Raw genomic sequence first — 19717 nt, 5'->3', positions numbered from 1 at the left:
CCTAAGATATTTATTCATAGACAAATACCTTTCTCTCTCATTGTTCATTTTCCTGACCAACAAACTTGCTACATTCCATGAGTTTAAATTCAAGATACTTCTGTAACCAATATGGCAAAAAGAGGAAGATTATACTAGGGAATAAAGTCACAGAATATTTACTGAGGTCAATATAGATAATAGTACAAACATATCAAATAACTTAAGAGGCCACAAAATAAGTCTGTAAGAAGGAGGAAATAATGGACTTAAAAATCACATCTGAAAAATAAACAAGACACAGTAAATACAGGATTTTTAATAAACTTACAAACTGAAATGTTTACATGGAACACTTAGGAAGGCATTTACCATTCCACAGATATCTTGAAAAATGTGTAAATAATGTAAGCACAAGAATTTACAATCAGCAAATATTAAATAAACTGCCTAACAATGAAGAATGAAAGAATTGCTAACTTTAAGAATCTGTCACTGTTGTCTGCTTCTTAGCAAGCGTTGACTTAAAAATAGTCACAACCTTAAAGTTGAGAGTTATGTTTTATTCAATGCAAATTTTTAGGACTTAAGCTCAAGAGGCAACATCTCAGGAAACCCTGAGAAAACTGCTCTAGGGGGGTGGGTCGGGGTGTGAGTCAGGTTATACAGAAGTTTGCAACAAAAGGCAGGTAAGGTTATATAGAAGTTTGCAACAAAAGGCAGGTAGTCTGAACATCTTTGTGAATTAAAGAAAACCAGATATCCCAAATTAAGGAATTTAGCACTTTTCTATGTTTGGAAAGATACAAGAGTCTGGACTCACAGAAATCATTCCTTTTATTAGTATCTCACCTATCCTAGGGCCAGTATCCTAAGTTCACATCCTGAATTCTTTAGTGCTCACCACAGGGAGTGGCTGGAGCCTAATGGCTGCCTGGTCTCACTAAGGTATTTTTCTCCTTCCTGAGTGCCCTCAGGGTTCAGGAATTCACCTTTGGAGGCCCAGAATCACTGATGCCTGTGACATCCTTGTTTACTGATACAGCAGGAAATACTCCATTTCTCACTAGACATTCCTTGTTTCAAAACACTTCTTGACACTTCATGGTTCAAAAGTTTTAGCTCTGAATCTAAGTACTAGATACTGTAAGAATACAGGATATAGAATGTATTTCCAATAAGCTAACTGCAGCAATCTATCAATGATAATGCATTTTTCAGAGAACAAATGTTACAATAAATGAATTCTTCTTCAAAGAGGATTATATTGATGGATCACCACTTAGGGAAGAAAAGGAAACTCCTGAGAAGTCTGCCTTATGGAGAAATTCAGTTTCTAAGCAAAATGGGTATCAAGAAGGCAATGTTTCCTAAAATAAGCAGTAGCTTTCCAGTAACAAATCAGTGCAAGTAAGGTTTGGGACTTGCAAAAAGGAGTCAGGAACTCTGTACGTTGTTTTTTTTTTTTTTTTTTAAAGCATATTGTCTAGCTTGAGAATACATTAAATGACCAAGTAAGCCAGAATGAAACCAAGACTGGAAAAACAAAGAAGAATATTCATTTTCTATAAATCAATATATGTTTGAGTGCCTATTGTGTTTACAATTGTCCCAAAGCTTGTGTTTGTGCTATTTGATGCCTTTTACTTAAGATAGGGCCAAGTGAAGGGTAAAGAACAGATCAACCATAATGCCAATATTCCCATACTTGCATTATTAGGAGTATCTTGCAACTAGTTAGCCCATGAACATCTATAAGCAAAATTCAGTCTATTAAAAGTCCTTCCTTGTACTTTTTCAAAGAAGGGAATGTCTTAGTCCATTCTGGACACTATAATAAAATTCCATAGACTGGGGTGGTTTATAAACAACAGAAGTTTATTTCTCACATTTCTGGAGGCTGAGAAGTACAAGATCAAGTTGCCAGATTTTGTGTCTGATGAGGATCTATTTTCTAGCTCACAGACAGTTATTTTTTGCTGTGTCTTCAGATGGCAGAAGGGGCTAACGGTTTTTTTTTTTTTTTTTTAGGCTACTATTCACCCCTCAAAGGGCTTCCCCTGTGGCTCAGCTGGTAAGGAATCTGCCTGCAATGTGGGAGACCTAGGTTGAATCCCTGGGTTGGGAAGATCCCCTGGAAAAGGGAATGGCTACCCACTCCAGTAATCTGGCCTGGAGAATTCCATGGACTGTACAATCCATGGGGTCACAAAGAGGTGGACATGACTGAGAGACTTTTACTTCACTTCACTTCACCCCTTAAAAACCCCACCTCCAAATATCATCATACTGGGAATGAAGTTTCAATAAATTAATTTGGGGGTATACAAACATTCAGTCTATAGACAAGAGGTAGATGAAAATGCCATTCTGCCAGAGTGGTGAGTTGAATGGTAACTATCCCTGAAAAAGCATGTCTATGTTCTAATCCCAAAAATCTATGACTGTTACCCTATTGAGAAAAAGGGTCTTTGCAGAGGTAACTAAGAATCCAGATAAGATCATCTTGGATTAAGCAAGTAGGCCCTAAATCTAATGACGGTGTTCTTGTAAGAAAAAGACAAAGGGATATTTAAAATAGAAGAGGAGAAAGCCTAAACCAGAAAATGTATACAATGAGCCTGGAATATCCTATCAAATAAATCAATAAATAAAACTACCAAATAACAAAAGGAGTCAGTAGACAATGAAAGAATATTTTGACCATCAAAAGCAATAATGACTGCACTGAGTTGAAATATATGTGTAAAATCCAGAAGTTCATTATGATAATAACCATCATAAAACTTTCCTTTTACAGATTACTAGAACATAAATTTATTACTCTGCAAATTAAAATATCAAGCATTTATTTTGCTATTTCTGAAAGAACTGTATTTCAGGATTCCCTTTATTAAATAATTTCAGTTAAATACAGAAAAGAACGACAGACTAGAATCACCATTTCACATCTCTTAATGAAACAATTAGTACAACTCATAGCAAAAGTAGCCTAGTTTCTCCAATAAGTTAACTGCATGGAAACAAAAAGGGGAAAATGTTTTAGAAAATGACTGAAAAGGATATAATGACTGAATGCAACATGTGGACCTTGTTTGGATCATGACTTGAGAAACTGAAAAAAAACAAAGACATCTTTGACACAGCAGAGGAAACTTCTATACAGACTACACTAGATATTAGATAATGCGAAGGAGCATGGACTGTGTATAGAGAAAAAGGGAATAAGGAAAAAAACAGAAAGACTGCATCTGGCTTTCACTTTTAAAGGATTATTGTGAGGATAACTTATGAGCTAAGACTGGAAGAAAAAACAGTTAACATATCACTGGAGTAATCTAGACAAGAAACAAAGGTCTAAACTAAGGTAGTCTTAATATAAATAAAGTAAATAAGATCAAGTCATGAAGGAGAGAAAAATTTATAAATAGTAAAAACTACCATAAAGAGGAGTCAAAAATGACTTTCCAGTTTGTAGCTCATTCAACTATGTGAATGATAGTGCCATACGTTGAGATAGAAAAATAAGAAATGGAATTGATTTAAGACAGAGAAAAACATAATATTCAGTTGTGGACATGGTTAAATCTAAGATTTCTATGAGTTTTCCTAATGTCCATTATCTGGTAGATTATGGGTATAGTCCTGGCAGTCAAGTAAGTGATACAGTTCAGAGAGTTGTGAATGTACAACCAAAGCCACAGAACTGGATGAAATGAACCTAAAGGTGTGGAACTGTGGTGTTGGAGAAGACTCTTAAGAGTCCCTTGGAGTGTAAAGAGATCAAACCAGTCAATACTATAGGAAATCAGTCCTGAATATTCAATAGAAGGACCGATGCTGAAGCTGAAACTCCCAATATTTTGGGCACCTCATGTGAAGAGGTGACTCACTGGCAAAGACCCTGATGCTGCGAAGAATTGAAGTCAGGAGAAGGGGATAACAGAGGATGAGATAGTTAGATGGCATGATGGACAAGACTTTGAACAAGCTTGATGAGTTGGTGATGGACAGGGAAGCCTGATGTGCTGCAGTACATGGGGTCACAAAGAGTCAGACACAACTGAGTGACTGAACTGACTGAACCTAAAGGACATAAGACAGCAGAAGAGAAGTCCACAAAAGAGACCACAGAAGCTGTAAGAGAACTAGAACTAGTGCCATAGCCACAGAAGACAATGACAATGAGGAAGAATGAATCAACTCCATTAAATGCCACAATGTGGTAAATTAAGTTAAATACAGGGGAAGGTTATTTAACTTATGTGCAGAGTACATCATGAAAAATGCTGGGCTGGAAGAAGCACAAGCTGGAATCAAGATTGCCGGGAGAAATATCAATAACCTCAGATATACAGATGACACCACCCTTATGGCAGAAAGTGAACAGGAACTAAAAAGCCTCTTGATGAAAGTGAAAGAGGAGAGTGAAAAAGTTGGCTTAAAGCTCAACATTCAGAAAACTAAGATCATGGCATCCGGTCCCACCACTTCATGGGAAATAGATGGAGAAACAGTGGAAACAGTATCAGACTTTATTTTTTTGGGCTCCAAAATCACTGCAGATGGTGACTGCAGCCATGAAACTAAAAGACACTTACTCCTTGGAAGGAAAGTTATGACCAACCTAGATAGCATATTCAAAAGCAGAGACATTACTTTGCCAACAAAGGTCCATCTAGTCAAGGCTATGGTTTTTCCAGTGGTCATGTATGGAGTGAGAGTTGGACTGTGAAGAAAGCTGAGCGCCAAAGAATTGGTGCTTTTGAACTGTGGTGTTGGAGAAGACTCTTGAGAGTCCCTTGGACTGCAAGGAGATCCAACCAGTCCATTCTGAAGGAGATCGGCCCTGGGTATTCTTTGGAAGGAATGATGCTAAAGCTGAAACTCCAGTACTTTGGCCACCTCATGCGAAGAGTTGACTCATTGGAAAAGACCCTGATGCTGGGAGGGATTGGGGGCAAGAGGAGAAGGGGACGACAGAGGATGAGATGGCTGGATGGCATCACCGACTCGATGGACGTGAGTTTGAGTGAACTCCAGGAGTTGGTGATGGACAGGGAGGCCTGGCATGCTGCAATTCATGGGATCGCAAAGAGTCGGACACAACTGAGCGCCTGAACTGAACTGAACTGAGGGGAAGGTTCCATTAGATTAGGGAATTACGTATTTATCAGTGACTTTTGGCAGAACAAGACTCCAGATTACAGTGACTTCTAGAGTTGATACAAGAGAAAGAAGTTGAGAATTGAAATACAGGCAATTTTTTCAAGATACTTTCTGACAAAGAAAACTATAGGGTGATAGCTAAAAGACAACATAGATCAAGGGAATTTTTTTTTTTAATAAGTGTTTATACTTGTTTAAATGATGATTGGAAGCAGTGATTCATTTACAGGGTTAAAATGTAGTGTCATTAAGAAGATGGACTATCAAAACTATATGCAGTTAATCATTTTAAGATTATATTAAGGACAAATCCTTTACCTAAGTGGACAGGTATTTTTGACTAGGCACTGTAGCATATCCACAAAAACTTGAGAACAAACACTCAAACCATTGCTCTAGATTAAATAACAGCACATTTGTATTAATATAATACTTGTGTTCCATAACAGATTTCAATAAAGGCAATAATATTAGAAATACTTTCAAAAACCATTCACTGGATCCAGTTATTACTAGATGTAAATATGACCAAGATATTCTACTCGCTTTCAGGTCCTCACAGTGTAGCAGGGAAGACAGGTATATAAATGGTTAATTATAAAACTACTTAAGAAGTGCCAAGATACAAGTAAGTATAAGCTAAAATTGGGACACCTCAAGAATATAAAAGTTCAAAGAGAAAAATATTTTATTTGTATTTCATTCATATAAATTATCAAAAAATTTCCAAAGTAGAGCAAATTCTTGAAAATAAAATGTTTAGGGTAAACAAGAATTAGAAGAATTCAAAAGGTCAAAATGATATAAGAAAAACAACACACTGGACAAAGTGACCAAAAGATAAATCCAATGATTGGGATTTCAGAATTAAATGATTCCTTAATAATGCATATATACACATATTTAATTTGTATTTAAATACAAATGGGGGTTTAATTCATAAATTTAACAAAAGATGAGTAACTAAATACACTTGAATGATTAAAATAAGTTACCCATTTTGAAATATGAATATAAAATAAGTTTCAAATTAAATAAATATGCATATACTGCCCTCATAGGGCAGTAATACACAGATCATTTAAAACATAAGCAGAAAACATATTGGACTCTTTAGATACAATTTATCCCTAATTATCTTAGTCAATGAAGGAGAAATAATCATGTGACTAATAACATGAGTCATCTAAAAATAATTAATACACTAACTTTTATATATGCTGGATCTCTTCCTTATTTGGGAAACCTTTTAGTTCAATCGCTCAGTCATGTCCAACTCTTTGAGACCCCATGGACTGCAGCACGCCAGGCTTCCCTGCCCATCACCAACTCTCGGAGCTTACTCAAACTCACGTTAACGTTGTTATTGCAATAGGTGCTGCCATTTTTAGACATCCAGGATCAAAGATTCCATTTACAGATAATTTGGAAGCGAATATTCTACACTGGAGAAGGAAATGGCAACTCGCTCCAGTACTCTTGCCTGGAAAATTCCATGGACTGAGGAGCCTGGTAGGCTACAGTCTATGGGGTTGCAAAGAGTTGGACACAACTGAGAGACTTCACTTTCACTTATAGGTAAATAAATCAAATAGGTTTTCAAATGTGATTTATTGTACCATTTTTTTCTGTTACATTGCATTTTTACTACACACCTTAAAAAGTAGCACTATAAAAGTGAAAGATTAAAAGAAAATAACTTACAATAACACTTGTTGGGACTTCACGAAGAGAATATTCTGCTTTATTAGGAAGGCTTTGATTGCCAACCAGCTCAAAAACAGCAGGATAAGATAACAGGTTCACCAGTGCTAGAAAAGACTAGGTGGGAAGAAAAAAAACTGTTCAAATGGTTCATTTTTTTTCTCAATCACATCCACTGAAGAGTCATTAATGCAAATGGGAGTTTTTAAAATAAGTCTAATCAACCCATAAAACTGAAATATATGCTTCTATGATAAGTACAAAATAGTTAACATCAACAATAATCTATGTACTGACAATGAATAAAAACTATAAGAAAATGTACCTGAGAGTTGGAAAATGTTTTAAAATATCATGTATCTCTGACAGTTTGGTTCTGAAAATAATGAAATGATACATTTTTCTCATTCTTTGCATTGTTATATCTGATGTGTAAGAAAATATAATACTTCAGGGCTCTGGAGCAAGATAAAGAATTCTATATATTACAGCACTCAGGTCACAAGGCTATCTTCAGCCTTTACCTGATGATACATTCACTGGAAATTCAAGTAACCTATTAATAATTACAGTTAATTAGAAAAAGCTGTGGCTTTTCCTATCAAAATCAGCTCATTTTCTCATGCAATTTTACCAAGTTAATCTCTCCATGAAAACTTTAAGCTCCTGTTCTTCTCTCATTGACAAGAATCCGAATATTATTTTCAGGCACAGTTCATTCCTTGGATGCCCTGTGCAAAAGTATGCGGTGGTTGTCCAGTACTAAACATCAGATCTAAAGTCCTTAGCATGACTTTCAAGGCACTTTATTGACACTTTTCTTCTCTTCAGTTGCAAAAGCCTCAGTTGCCATTAAGTTTCCTCAGCCTGAAGTCATCACTGCAGTCAATCAATCTGCCTGCAGTCTCCTTCAAGTGACTGCCACATATACAAACTTTTCTTTTCCTACTAAGGAGCTCCCTTTAGTCCTCCCATTGACCTATTATGTTACTTTATAAGCTTTCAAAAGTTTGCCACATTTTTATAGAAGGCTTTCTTATTAAGTCCATTCACATCTAGAAGCCCTATATTCTGTTAATACTTATATATTTAGTTTTTATTGTATTAATTGCACTTATTTGTAACTATTAAGTTTTCCTCTTGGCAGTTCACTAGTTCACTAGTCTCAGAAATTTTGAAGATCATACACATAAAGAATTTTCACTAAAATAAAAAATGATTATACTACCAAATGCAATCTACAGATTCAATGAGATCTCTATCAAATTACCAATGGCATTTTTCACAAAAATAGGACAAAAAATTTCAAAGTTCATATGGAAACACAAAAGACCCCAAGCCAAGGTAATCCTGAAAAGTAGAATGGAGCTGGAGGAATCAACCTTCCTGACTTCAGACTATACTACAAAGCTACAGTCATCAAGACAGTATGGTCTGGCACAAAAACAGAAATACAGACCAATGCAACAAGACAGAACCCCCAGAGATAAATCCACACACCTAAGGTTACCTTATTTTTGACAAAGGAGGCAAGAATATACAATGGGGCAAAGATAGCCTCTTCAATAAGTGTTGCTGGGAAAACTGGACAGCTATGTATAAAAGAACGAAATTAGAACACTTCCTAACACCATACACAAATATAAATTCAAAATGGATTAAAGACCTAAATGTAAGATCACAAACTATAAAACTATTAGAGGAAAACATAGGCAGAACACTCTGAGACATAAATCACACCAAGATCCTCTATGATCTACTTCCTAGAGTAATAGAAATAAAAACAAAAATAAACAGTGGGACCTAGCTAAACTTAAAAGCTTTTGCACAGCAAAGGAAACTATAAGCAAGGTGAAAAGACAACCCTCGGAATGGGGGAAAATAATAGCAAATGACACAATAGACAAAGGATTAATTTCCAAAATATAGAAACCACTCATACAAGTCAATATCAGAAAAACACCCAATCAAAAAGCGGGAAAAAGACCTAAATAGACATTTCTCCAAAGAAAATACACAGATGGATAACAAACACATGAAAAGATGCTCAACATCGCTCATTATTAGAGCAATGCAAATCAAACTAAGAGGAGATATCATCTGATACTGGTCAGAATGGCCATCGTCAAAAAGTTTACAAACAATAAATGCTGTAGAGGGTGTGGAGAAAAGGGAACAGTCTTGCACTGTTGGTGGGAATGTAAATTGATACAGTCACTAAGGAACTCAGTATGGAGATTCCTTAAAAAAACTAAGAATAAAGCCACTACAGGACCCAGCAATCCCACTACTAAGCATATACCCTGAGGAAACCAAAATTGAAAAAGACACATGTATCCCAAGGTTCACTGTGGCACTATTTACAATAGCTAGTACATGGGAGCAACCTAGACGTCCATTGACAAATCAGTGAGTGAAGAAGCTGTGATACATATATACAATGGAATGTTACTCAGCCATAAAAAGGAATCTATCTGGGTCAGTTCAAATGAGGTGGATGAACCTAGAGCCTCTTAAACAGAGTGAAGTACGTCAGAAAGAGAAAACAAATATCATATACTAATATATATACAGAATATAGAAATATGGTACTGATGCAATTATTTGTAGGGCAGCAATGGAGTCCCAGACATAGAACACAGACTTATGGGTACGGGGGTGGGGGGCAGTGAGTAAGGAGAGGGTGGGATCTATGGAGAGAGTTAACATGGAAACTTACATTAATATATGTAAAATATACAGCCAATGGGAATTTGCTGTATGACTCAGGGAACTCAAACTAGGGCTCTGTAACAACCTAAAGGGGTGGGATGGGGAGTGAAGTGGGGAGAAGTTTCAAAGGGAAGGGGCATATGTATACCTATGGCTGATTCATTTTGATGTTTGGCAGAAACCAGCACAATTCTGTAAAATAATTATCCTTCAATTTAAAAATCAGTAAATTTTAAAAAAGGAAAGGAAAAAAAGAATTTTCACAAAAATCAGAACACTGAGATAATGGAAAGAATATTTTAATTCAATTTATCATTTAATAGATGAGAAAACTTGAGGACCAGAGAAGTGAAGTGTCTTGGTCAAAGACATATAATCAAAAAATTGATAGCAGAACGAATAGCATTTTCTTATTTACAGGCTAAGATTACTCACTACAAAATAAGTCATCTTCAGACACTATTTAACAGTATTACCCTAGCTCCACGGTCCTGGCTGTTCAATAAAATTTTCTGTGATAAATAAAATATTTCTGAACATAAAATATTTTAAATAAATAAAATATTTATTTATTTAAATATTTATTAAATATTTAAATAAAATTAACTATTTTATTTAAATATTTAAAATAAATATTTCTGAACATAAAATGGAAATTTTATGTTCTAAACTGTACAGTATGATAGTCACTAGCTACATGTGACTACAAATAAGCACTTAAGATATGATTAACGTAATTGAGACTGAATTTTTACTTTTAGTTTTAATTTAAATTTACATAACTATGTAGGGCTATTGTCTGCTGCTATGTCACGTCAGTTGTGTCCGACTCTGTGCAACCCCATAGACCGCAGCCCACCAGGATCCGCCATCCCTGGGATTCTCCAGGCAAGAACACTGGAGTGGGTTGCCATTTCCTTGTCCAATGCGTGAAAAGTGAAAGTGAAGTCGCTCAGTCGTGTCCGACTCTTAGCGACCCCATGGACTGCAGCCTACCAGGCTCCTCCGTCCATGGGATTTTCCAGGCAAGAGTACTGGAGTGGGTCACCAGTGCCTTCTCCAAGGGCTATTGTCTAGCATACAGCAAAAGCAAAGCTATAGAGAGAAGGAAGGAGAAACTGGACTAAAACTTTTAAATGAACCTCTTTGTATATGGAAGCCACATCATTGCTTCCTAAAATTTAAATAACAATAAAATTAAATCCCCCCCAAAAATAGAATCCACATAGACATGAAATCATATGGTATTTGTCTTTCTCCATCTGACTTTTCTCACTTAGTATAATACTTTCTGGGTCCATTCATGTCACAAATGGCAAGATTTCATTTTATTCTATAGCTGAGTAATATTTCATTCTATACCTACACCACATTTTCTTTATCCATTCATACATCGGTGAATGTTGAGTTTCATAAATGAATGTTGAATTTTGTCAAAAGCTCTTTCTGTACCTACTGAGATGATATGAGTTTTATCCTTCAATTATTAATGTAGTCTATCACACCAACTAATTTGCAGATACTGAACCATCATTTTAACCTTGGGATAAATCCACATGATCATGGTGTATGACCCTTTTAATATATGGTTGAATTTGATTTGCCAGCATTTTATTGAGGATTTTTGCAACTACCTTCAGTGATACTGGCCTATATATTTTTTTCATAGTCTTGTTTCTGAATCAGGGTGATGTAGGCCTCACAGACTGAATTCTGAAATATTCCTTCATCTCAAACATGGAATAGTTTGAGAAGGAGAAGGATTAATTGTTTAAATGTCTGATATAATTCACCTGTGAAGCCATCTGATCCTGGCCTTTTGTCTGTTGGGAGTCTTTTAAAAATTACTGATTCAATTTCATTACTGGTCATCTGACTGTTTATATTTTGTATTCCTGATTCAATCTTGAAAGATGGGTAAAATCCAAGAAATATACAATTTCTTCTAGGTTATCCATTTAATTGGCATATAACTGTCCATAGTAATATCATGATTTCTGTGATACTGGTTGTAAGTTCTTTTTCATTTCCAACCTATTTGGGTCCTCTCTTTTTTTGAGAAGTCTAGCTGAAGGTTTATTAATTTTGCTTATCTTTTCAAAAAATCAGCTGATAGTTTTACTGATCTTTTCTATTGGTTTTTTAGTCTGTATTTCTGTTTCAATTTTTATTATTTCTTTTCTTCTGTTACGTCTGGGTTTGCTTGTTGTTTTTCTACTTTCACTTTTACTCTCTATTTCTGTTTTGATTTTTATTATTTCTTTCCTTCTATTAAATTTGCATTTGTTTGTTCTTTTTCTAGTTCCTTTAAGTCCATGTTTATTATTTTGTCTGATGTCTATATATTTATTAACTGAGAAAAATTACAGTATAAAATATAGTAGGAATTCAAAAAAAAAGAATGTCCTTGCAAGACAATTCCCAAGGAACACTGGTATTTCTGTCTTTTATAAGTTTATTTTAGAAACACAAAGTTAGAAATGAAAGAAAGGAGGGTTAGGACAAACTTAGGAAAGGCTGCTGGTTGTAACTGAATATAGATTAAAGTCTGGATGAAGCAATTTGAGAGATACTTAAAATCTATACATTATTAGATAAATCATTTCTTACCTTTTGACAGCTTTGGTCAATAGGGTCCACTGGAGTAGATCTGGGATGGGTTACTCTAACATCATCTCTTCCACATTCCAGATTGGCCCATAATTCAGTTATAAGTGCATTAATAAACCCTAAGAAGAATTTTACATCATATTTATAGTATATTACTTCTTTGAATTGTGGTGGAAAGACATACTTATCCTTCTGACGAGACCGTTCCACAATGACAAAAGACATACTTGAATCCTGTATAAGAAATAATCTCTAACCTTGGTAGAAATTAGTGCTGATATTGTTAATATATGCTTATGATAAAACTATGTAATGACTAAATTATGTAATGACTAAACTCTCAAAACTATTCCCCCAGGGGACTGAATTTTGAGTCCCAGTTTTTAATCCTTTAGTCAATAATCTCTGTCATCATGTTTTCCTGAAAAAAAGCAAAAAAGTTTACACGTTACTCTGCAAATGAGTTAACACTGAAATGCAGCCTGGAAGGAGGTATCAGGAGACACCATAAGCAACCAAAGAGTGTACTTGTGTTCTCTTTCTCTAATGGAACTATCCTTTTGTATTTCCATATGCTTAGAACAGTTCTCTATTTCATACAACTTTTGGTTCTATACCATCTTCAAATTTTCCAGAGTCAGATACTATATATCTAAATGAAAGTGACTATTGAGTTTGATTATCAAATTCCTTTATGAGGAATCAAAGCATATGAAAAGTGTAAAACAAAACACCTAATCATAAAATCAGTAATTTAGGAGAAGGCAATGGCACCCCACTCCAGTACTTTTGCCTAGAAAATCCCATGGACGGAGGAGCCTGGTAGGCTGCAGTCCATGGGATTGCTAGAGTCGGACACGACTGAGCAACTTCACTTTCACTTTTCAGTTTCATGCATTGGAGAAGGAAATGGCAACCCACTCCAGTGTTCTTGCCTAGAGAATCCCAGGGACAGGGAAACCTGGTGGGCTGCTATCTATGGGGTCGCACAGAGTTGGACACGACTGAAGCGACTTAGCAGCAGCAGCAGCAACAACACATTAGAGCAGAATGGGTTTCTAGTGTAACAAAATATATAGGCCCTGAAATCAAGACCATCAGGGTTCAAATTACTAATCTGCCAGCTTATTAAGTTATATATCTTTGAATCTTTTGAATTCTAACAGCATCAGTTCTCAATGTGAAAACTGAAAAAGTGCTACATTCAAAGGTTGCTGTAAAGTATAAATGAAACGATATACAGAGAGTTCTTAATGCAGTACCTAAGACATCATAGGGACTCAGGCAGTGTCAGTCTTCCTTCCTTTGTCCTATGAAAAATTGCATTTAATCCTTTCAAGGAAAGCTGGATACTATAAGGTTTAAAGCTTAATAACTCGACCAACAGGGAAATCTGGGATTGAATCTAGTCTTCAAATGTTTCCATTAACGTGCCCCTGAGTACTATAAATAAATTGGATTTTATTCTAAGTAAAGCAGTAAGTGGTTCGCTTAGGACAGCTTCTGCCAAGAAATATGTTTCATAATATAAGCAGTCCAAAGTTCAGCCAAAAAATACTTAAGATTTAGATATATCATAGAAAAATATTTTCATTTGAGGATAGACTCAATAGTGACCACTGAGGTTATGATTCTTCACTTCTAAGGTTTAAATATAATCACAGCATCTCTATCAGAGATTACATTTGGTCTCTGGTGCAGGGTTCAGTTAACTTTACAATACATTAAATCTTCAAAGTTTGAACATCTTAAAAATCCAATCTGTAGTAGATAATACATGCTGACTATAAACTCCAGAAATAGTGGTGAAAATTAAGTGGATGAGACTCTTTCAAGAAAGGAAGAGAAAAGGGAATAAGAAAATGATATGTATATGCAACAACTATTATGACTATAAATCTTGATTCATATATAAATCACTGAAACTGAGCATTAAGCCTATCAGATGGAACTATATCAAGAAAAGATGACACACTTTTGATTTATAAAGTGAAGGGTTCTTAAAGCCATTAGGTATATCTTAGTCTAGGTTCATTATGTACCACTGTTCTGAGGAAAGAAAAAATTGTATATATTTTACAGAAAAAAATTCCTAGTGGGATTTCATGGAAGAGAAAAGAAGGAAATACCATTAACACTCTTTTACCTATGGCCTAACTTGTGAAGAAGAACTTCAGAGTGAAATAGTTGACACTTGTTCATGGCAGCTGAATTTTGTCTGGACTGGCTCATTTTATTTAAATTACACTTTTAAAGAACTTACCTGAATTTCGTAGGGCTATCGCACCTGCTGCTGTTGATGCCACTTGTGTAAACAAAACTCCATAACCAAACTTTTTATGCCTGCTGATCTAATGTAAACAAGAAAACATGAGAAGCAGGAAAACATAGCATGTTAATATTTTATTTACATTTTATATGCAGACTTACTGATTTCTTTATTAAAATGCTAGACAGTCTTTCAAGTAAAGATAACAAGAGCAGAAAAAAAAAAAACTATAACGATTAGTGAGTTAATACTAACAAATATTTTTGACAATCTTATTTCAGAACTAGGCTCTGGTACCAGCCCTAAAACTAAGAAGCTTCATGACCTTAAACAAGTCACTATGTCTCTAAGTCTCTTTATATATAAAATAAGGGACGTTGGACTAAATGAAAAGAGATTCCTTCTAACTCTTATTTGTGTTATCTTACTATTTTATTCTTTAATTGGTTCTTAAATAATAAATTATCATTGATTAATCTGTATTGACTGCCAGTTTTTACACTGGGCTTTCAAATAAACAGCTTTAAAAAGAACAATGGTATTGTCTTAAAAATCATCCTTTTAGAGGCAATATGATTTTTTTCCCCCAAAGGAGGAAGTTATACACACATGCACGTACACATAATCCTCATTTAATATACATTGTAGAAAACCGGAAATAATTGCTACTTCACAGAGAATATTATACATATATTCATGGTAAAGTTCAGAAGTATCTCTTAGCAAAAATCACAATAAGGAAATAACAAAGGCACTATAAAATGTTCCTCCTTCCTCAGACTTCATAGGTTAGCCTGATCTTAGCCAAAGTGTTTGACTTCTAAATAGAGCTAACCATTTAGAATTTGTATTTTTCAACATTTTATTGAAAGGATAAGCATATGTTTTCATCAAATACTTAAAATATAAACTATACATTCTGTTTTAAGGGCAAAAAAGGGGGAGGGACTAAAAGACTGTGGGAAAAACATTAGGCTTATTTCTTCAATTTTTTGCTGCTCACATCTCTATAAATTTGCCTTCCAAATCTCATTCTCCATGTTCCTTACTTTAGTATCCATTAATTTGGCAATTAGATAACATAGAAGTACAACAAAGTAAGTGTTTATCTTTTCCCACATGGCTTTTTCCATGACAGGAAGAAAAACACCTTACTCATCAATCATCCCAAATGACCCTATGATTCAGAAACTGGTAGCCATAGGGGTCTCCCAATCAAGACTAAATACTAAAAAAGAAGAGGCAAAGAAAACCTTCAGAGAAGTTACAGGGGCTTCATTAAACAAGACTTAGATTTCATGGACACTGTTAAAATCTAAGACTAGAATCTCAGTTCTAGAATTACTGCCATCAATAACTACATGTGTGAACACAGGCAGGTCATTTATACCAGCTTGAATCTCAACATTATCTTCAGCAAAATTAAAGAAACTCTAGCTGCTTTCTTACAAGATAACTCAGAGTCTAAATTTTCAAAAAACATCTTGAATGGTATAAATTGATATTAAAGTATTGTACTAAATTATATGGTCGTAATTTACTGAGGTCCAGGGAACGTCTTCTATTACAACTAACAGCACAATACAAAGGAAGGTCAGATTGCTTTAAATTTTATGAATATAAAAAAAATGACATCTAATCCTAGGTATATTATTACAATAGTAAAAAGTTGTGTCTGAATGGTCTCAAGCATCTGAATGAGAAAGAAAAATGTCTTTGAATTGCTTGAATATTTTCAGAAATGGAATAAAAATGAAAACCCAAATGGTTAACTAGTATACAAGGAGAAATTAAAACTCACCAACAGATCAAAACACAATTTATATAAACATTAAAAGCCTGAAAACTTCTACATTTGCTATATTATGAATGTCTGTGTTCTGCCAAAATTCCTGTGTTGAACTCCTAAGCCCCAGAGGTGATGGTAGGAAGTGGGGCCTTTGGGAGGCTATTTGTGAAGGTAGAGAGTGATCATGAAAGGGATTAGTGCTCTTCTATAAAAATAAATACATAAAAGATCCCCAAGAGGCCCTAGCCCTTTCTGCTAGGCTACAATAAGAACATCAAGAAACAGCAACTTCCAGAGATAAAAGGAAACACTTTTAAAAGCATACCTATGCTGATTCACTTCCCTGTACAGTGGAAATCGACCCAACATTGTAAAGCAACTATACCCCAATTAAAAAAAAAAAAAAACACAACAAAGCAAACAAAAACAACAGTAACAACAACAAAAAGTATACCTATGATCCTAAGAAGCTCTGAAGTCTAGGCATATTCACTGTACTAGCAAAAAAATGAACATACTTCAGTGATCTCTGTGAGAAAGGCCTAGATTTTAAATTTAAACAGTAGCAATAATAAAAGCCCTCTACAAATATATATATTTCTTTCAAAATGTGAACCCTAAACTCTCATTGACACATTTAGACCCAAAAATGGAATTCCATTGAGTTTTAATATATCCAGATGTCTGATATATTTATAAAACATCTGGATGAATGAGTTTTTCAATTTCATTCAGTTGTGTCATCCTGTAAAATAGTCACAGATACCAATATCAACTCTAATGTCTTCTTGAAAAAATATCAAGTTAAATATTACAATGCTATATGAGTTTTTAATTGAAGTTTAATAATCTCTTCACAAAAAGAAACCAGAATGATGTTCTTAATGGCTTTTACAGAAACAAAAGTTCCTTTTGCCTGTGGCAGATGGTAATTCGCACCTGTAATTTCTTTGCATACTGGTTGAACATGAATGTCACACATTCGTTGATGGCACCTGTTCTTTGAAGAAGCAGTAGTCCTTTGGGAGTGGCAGCAAAATTTAGTAAATCATCTAACAAATTCTCTTCCCAAGCCATACTGAAAGAGGTAAAAAGAAAGGTATAAATGTCTTTATTTTTCTCAAAACTGGAAAAAAAAAAAAAACACACCTCAGCTTAATTCTACCAGCAATTAAACTTATAGAGAACACAGTGGCTGCAAAGTATTTAACTGTTTAAAAATAAGATAAACAGCATGGCTTCCTAAACAGTGCGCTGTTATTCTTTTTTCTACTATCTAATAATTTTCCTTCACTAAATGAATCAAATATTAACTGCACATATCAGCATTTTCATTATACCAAAATTCTCTCAACCAGGTCTTAATCTCATTCCACGTCTCCTATTAAAATTCTGTTGTGCCTAAATTCCCCAAGCCCCAGCTCTCCATTATTTCTATACATCCTTTTCATTAAGGAGTATTTGTCTTTTGACTTTCTAAAGCATACCAGGTACTCTATTTTCACTGGTTATTAGTTTCACTTTTGGAGAATGACATTTTTTCCCTCAGAATACTTCTAAAAGGCCAGTAGCATTCTCCAGAGAAAAACAAAAAAGAAAAGGAAAACAACTCAAAACTTTGAGAAGTCATACAGTAAACAGGAGACTCAGAGCTAGAAATCTGGAAACACAGGAAGGGATATCAGCATTTCATCTGAAGTATCAAAGTAAGAGAAAATTTTCTACCCATCCTATTCCTACTTGCTTGTAAAAACAAAAAAGTTGGATTTTAAAATAGGTCAAAATCAAATGTCTATATGTACAATGAAACAGAGTGTGGAAATGTGTGCCCTTTTGTTGCCCAAGGAAGTTTCAGAAGTATGTTTTGAAACTGGTAAGAGATTTGAAATCTAGAACTTTTCTGATTAAATAAGAAACAGTCAGTACGTGTTGACTGATATCCATCAGTGGTGATCACAAAGCAATGATCAAAGATACAACCATGTTCAAACACAAAATGAATATCTCTTGGATAAAGAAGGACAAAGAAGTAGGACTAGTTTTGAGGTAAATACAGGCAATGGAAACTAAATTTGGCCCAAATAGGATATAAAAGACTCAGGGTTACATATGAGATGTATGACCAATGGAAGGCTCACTGCTTAAGATTCATGATGGAGTAATACTACTAAAAATTGCATATGATTAGCTAAAGGCAATGGCACCCCACTCCAGTACTCTTGCCTGGAAAATCCCATGGATGGAGGAGCCTGATAGGCTGCAGTCCACGGGGTCGCTAAGAGTCGGACACGACTGAGCGACTTCACTTTCATTTTTCACTTTCATGCATTGGAGAAGGAAATGGCAACCCACTCCAGTGTTCTTGCCTGGAGAATCCCAGGGACGGGGGAGCCTGATGGGCTGACGTCTATGGGGTCGCACAGAGTCGGAAACGACTGAAGCGATTTAGCAGTAGCTAAAATTAAAATATAAAATTTATATACTTAAAATATATAAACAAAATACTTAAATATAACTGACAAAAATTGGGACTTTTGACAAGCCATAACCCTAGGGAGACAGGAGGATACAGAAAAAGCCTCATTTCTAGAAATGTACAGATAATCAATTCACTGTCTAACTTTTAACGGTATATGCAATACCCTCCAGAGAAGGAAATGGCAACCCACTCCAGTGTTCTTGCCTGGAGAATCCCAGGGACGGGGAGCCTGATGGGCTGCCGTCTCTGGGTTCGCACAGAGTCAGACATGACTGAAGTGACTTAGCAGCAGTAGCACCAGCAGCAATACCCTCATCATCACTGACAGGAGTCTCAAGATGCCAATACAGTATTTAAAACATAGGGGAAAAGGAAGAAAACCAGAAAACTGCTTGACAGAGAAGAATGAATATAGAAAAGAAACTAGGAAAAATAGGGGAGGAAAGAAAGTAGAGAAGGAAAAAAACTCATTTTAAAATGAACTTGTAATTAAACGTCAAAAGACATCTAAAGCTAAGTGCCAGCAGAATCAACATTCATTAAATTAATCCATTCCAGCTGAAATAATTCAAAAATAATGACTACCTTTATGATTCTCAAAATTTTTTACTCTTCCATTAGAACTGAAACAGAAAAGCAGAAATGAAATAAAAATAAGTGAATATTAAAAAAAAATAACTATAAGAAATCTTGTGAATATTTTTTAAAAACCACTTAAAAAGCAAATGGAAAAAATATCAGCCACGAAGAATTATTGAACTGAAAGGTAGCTAGATAAGAAATAAATGTTTGAGGAAACAGATGAGACAGAACATGCTGCTGCTGCTGCTGCTAAGCTGCTTCAGTCGTGTCTGACTCTGTGCGACCCCACAGACGGCAGCCCACCAGGCTCCCCCGTCCCTGGGATTCTCCAGGCAAGAACACTGGAGTGGGTTGCCATTTCCTTCTCCAATGCATGAAACTGAAAAGTGAAAGTGAAGTCGCTCAGCCATGTCCGACTCTTAGC

General features: G+C 35.1%; 1 protein-coding gene across 2 annotated transcripts in view; it reads right to left on the bottom strand.

Annotated features, from left to right (window-relative positions):
- TBC1D32 (TBC1 domain family, member 32) overlaps positions 1-19717 on the bottom strand; it is a 206302-nt gene that overhangs the window by 112644 nt on the left and 73941 nt on the right. For both annotated transcript variants that reach the window (XM_010861791.1, XM_010861790.1), the window contains 4 exons: positions 17172-17310; positions 14438-14525; positions 12175-12293; positions 6853-6969 (listed from right to left, as the gene is read on the bottom strand). In XM_010861791.1, coding sequence (XP_010860093.1) covers positions 6853-6969; positions 12175-12293; positions 14438-14525; positions 17172-17310 — 463 coding nt within the window. The remainder of the gene's footprint in view (positions 1-6852; positions 6970-12174; positions 12294-14437; positions 14526-17171; positions 17311-19717) is intronic.

Source organism: Bison bison, unplaced genomic scaffold (genome assembly GCF_000754665.1).
Source record: "Bison bison bison isolate TAMUID 2011002044 unplaced genomic scaffold, Bison_UMD1.0 scf7180017864473, whole genome shotgun sequence".
NCBI lineage: Eukaryota > Metazoa > Chordata > Mammalia > Artiodactyla > Bovidae > Bison > Bison bison.
This window is presented reverse-complemented; position numbering and strand designations above follow the sequence as displayed.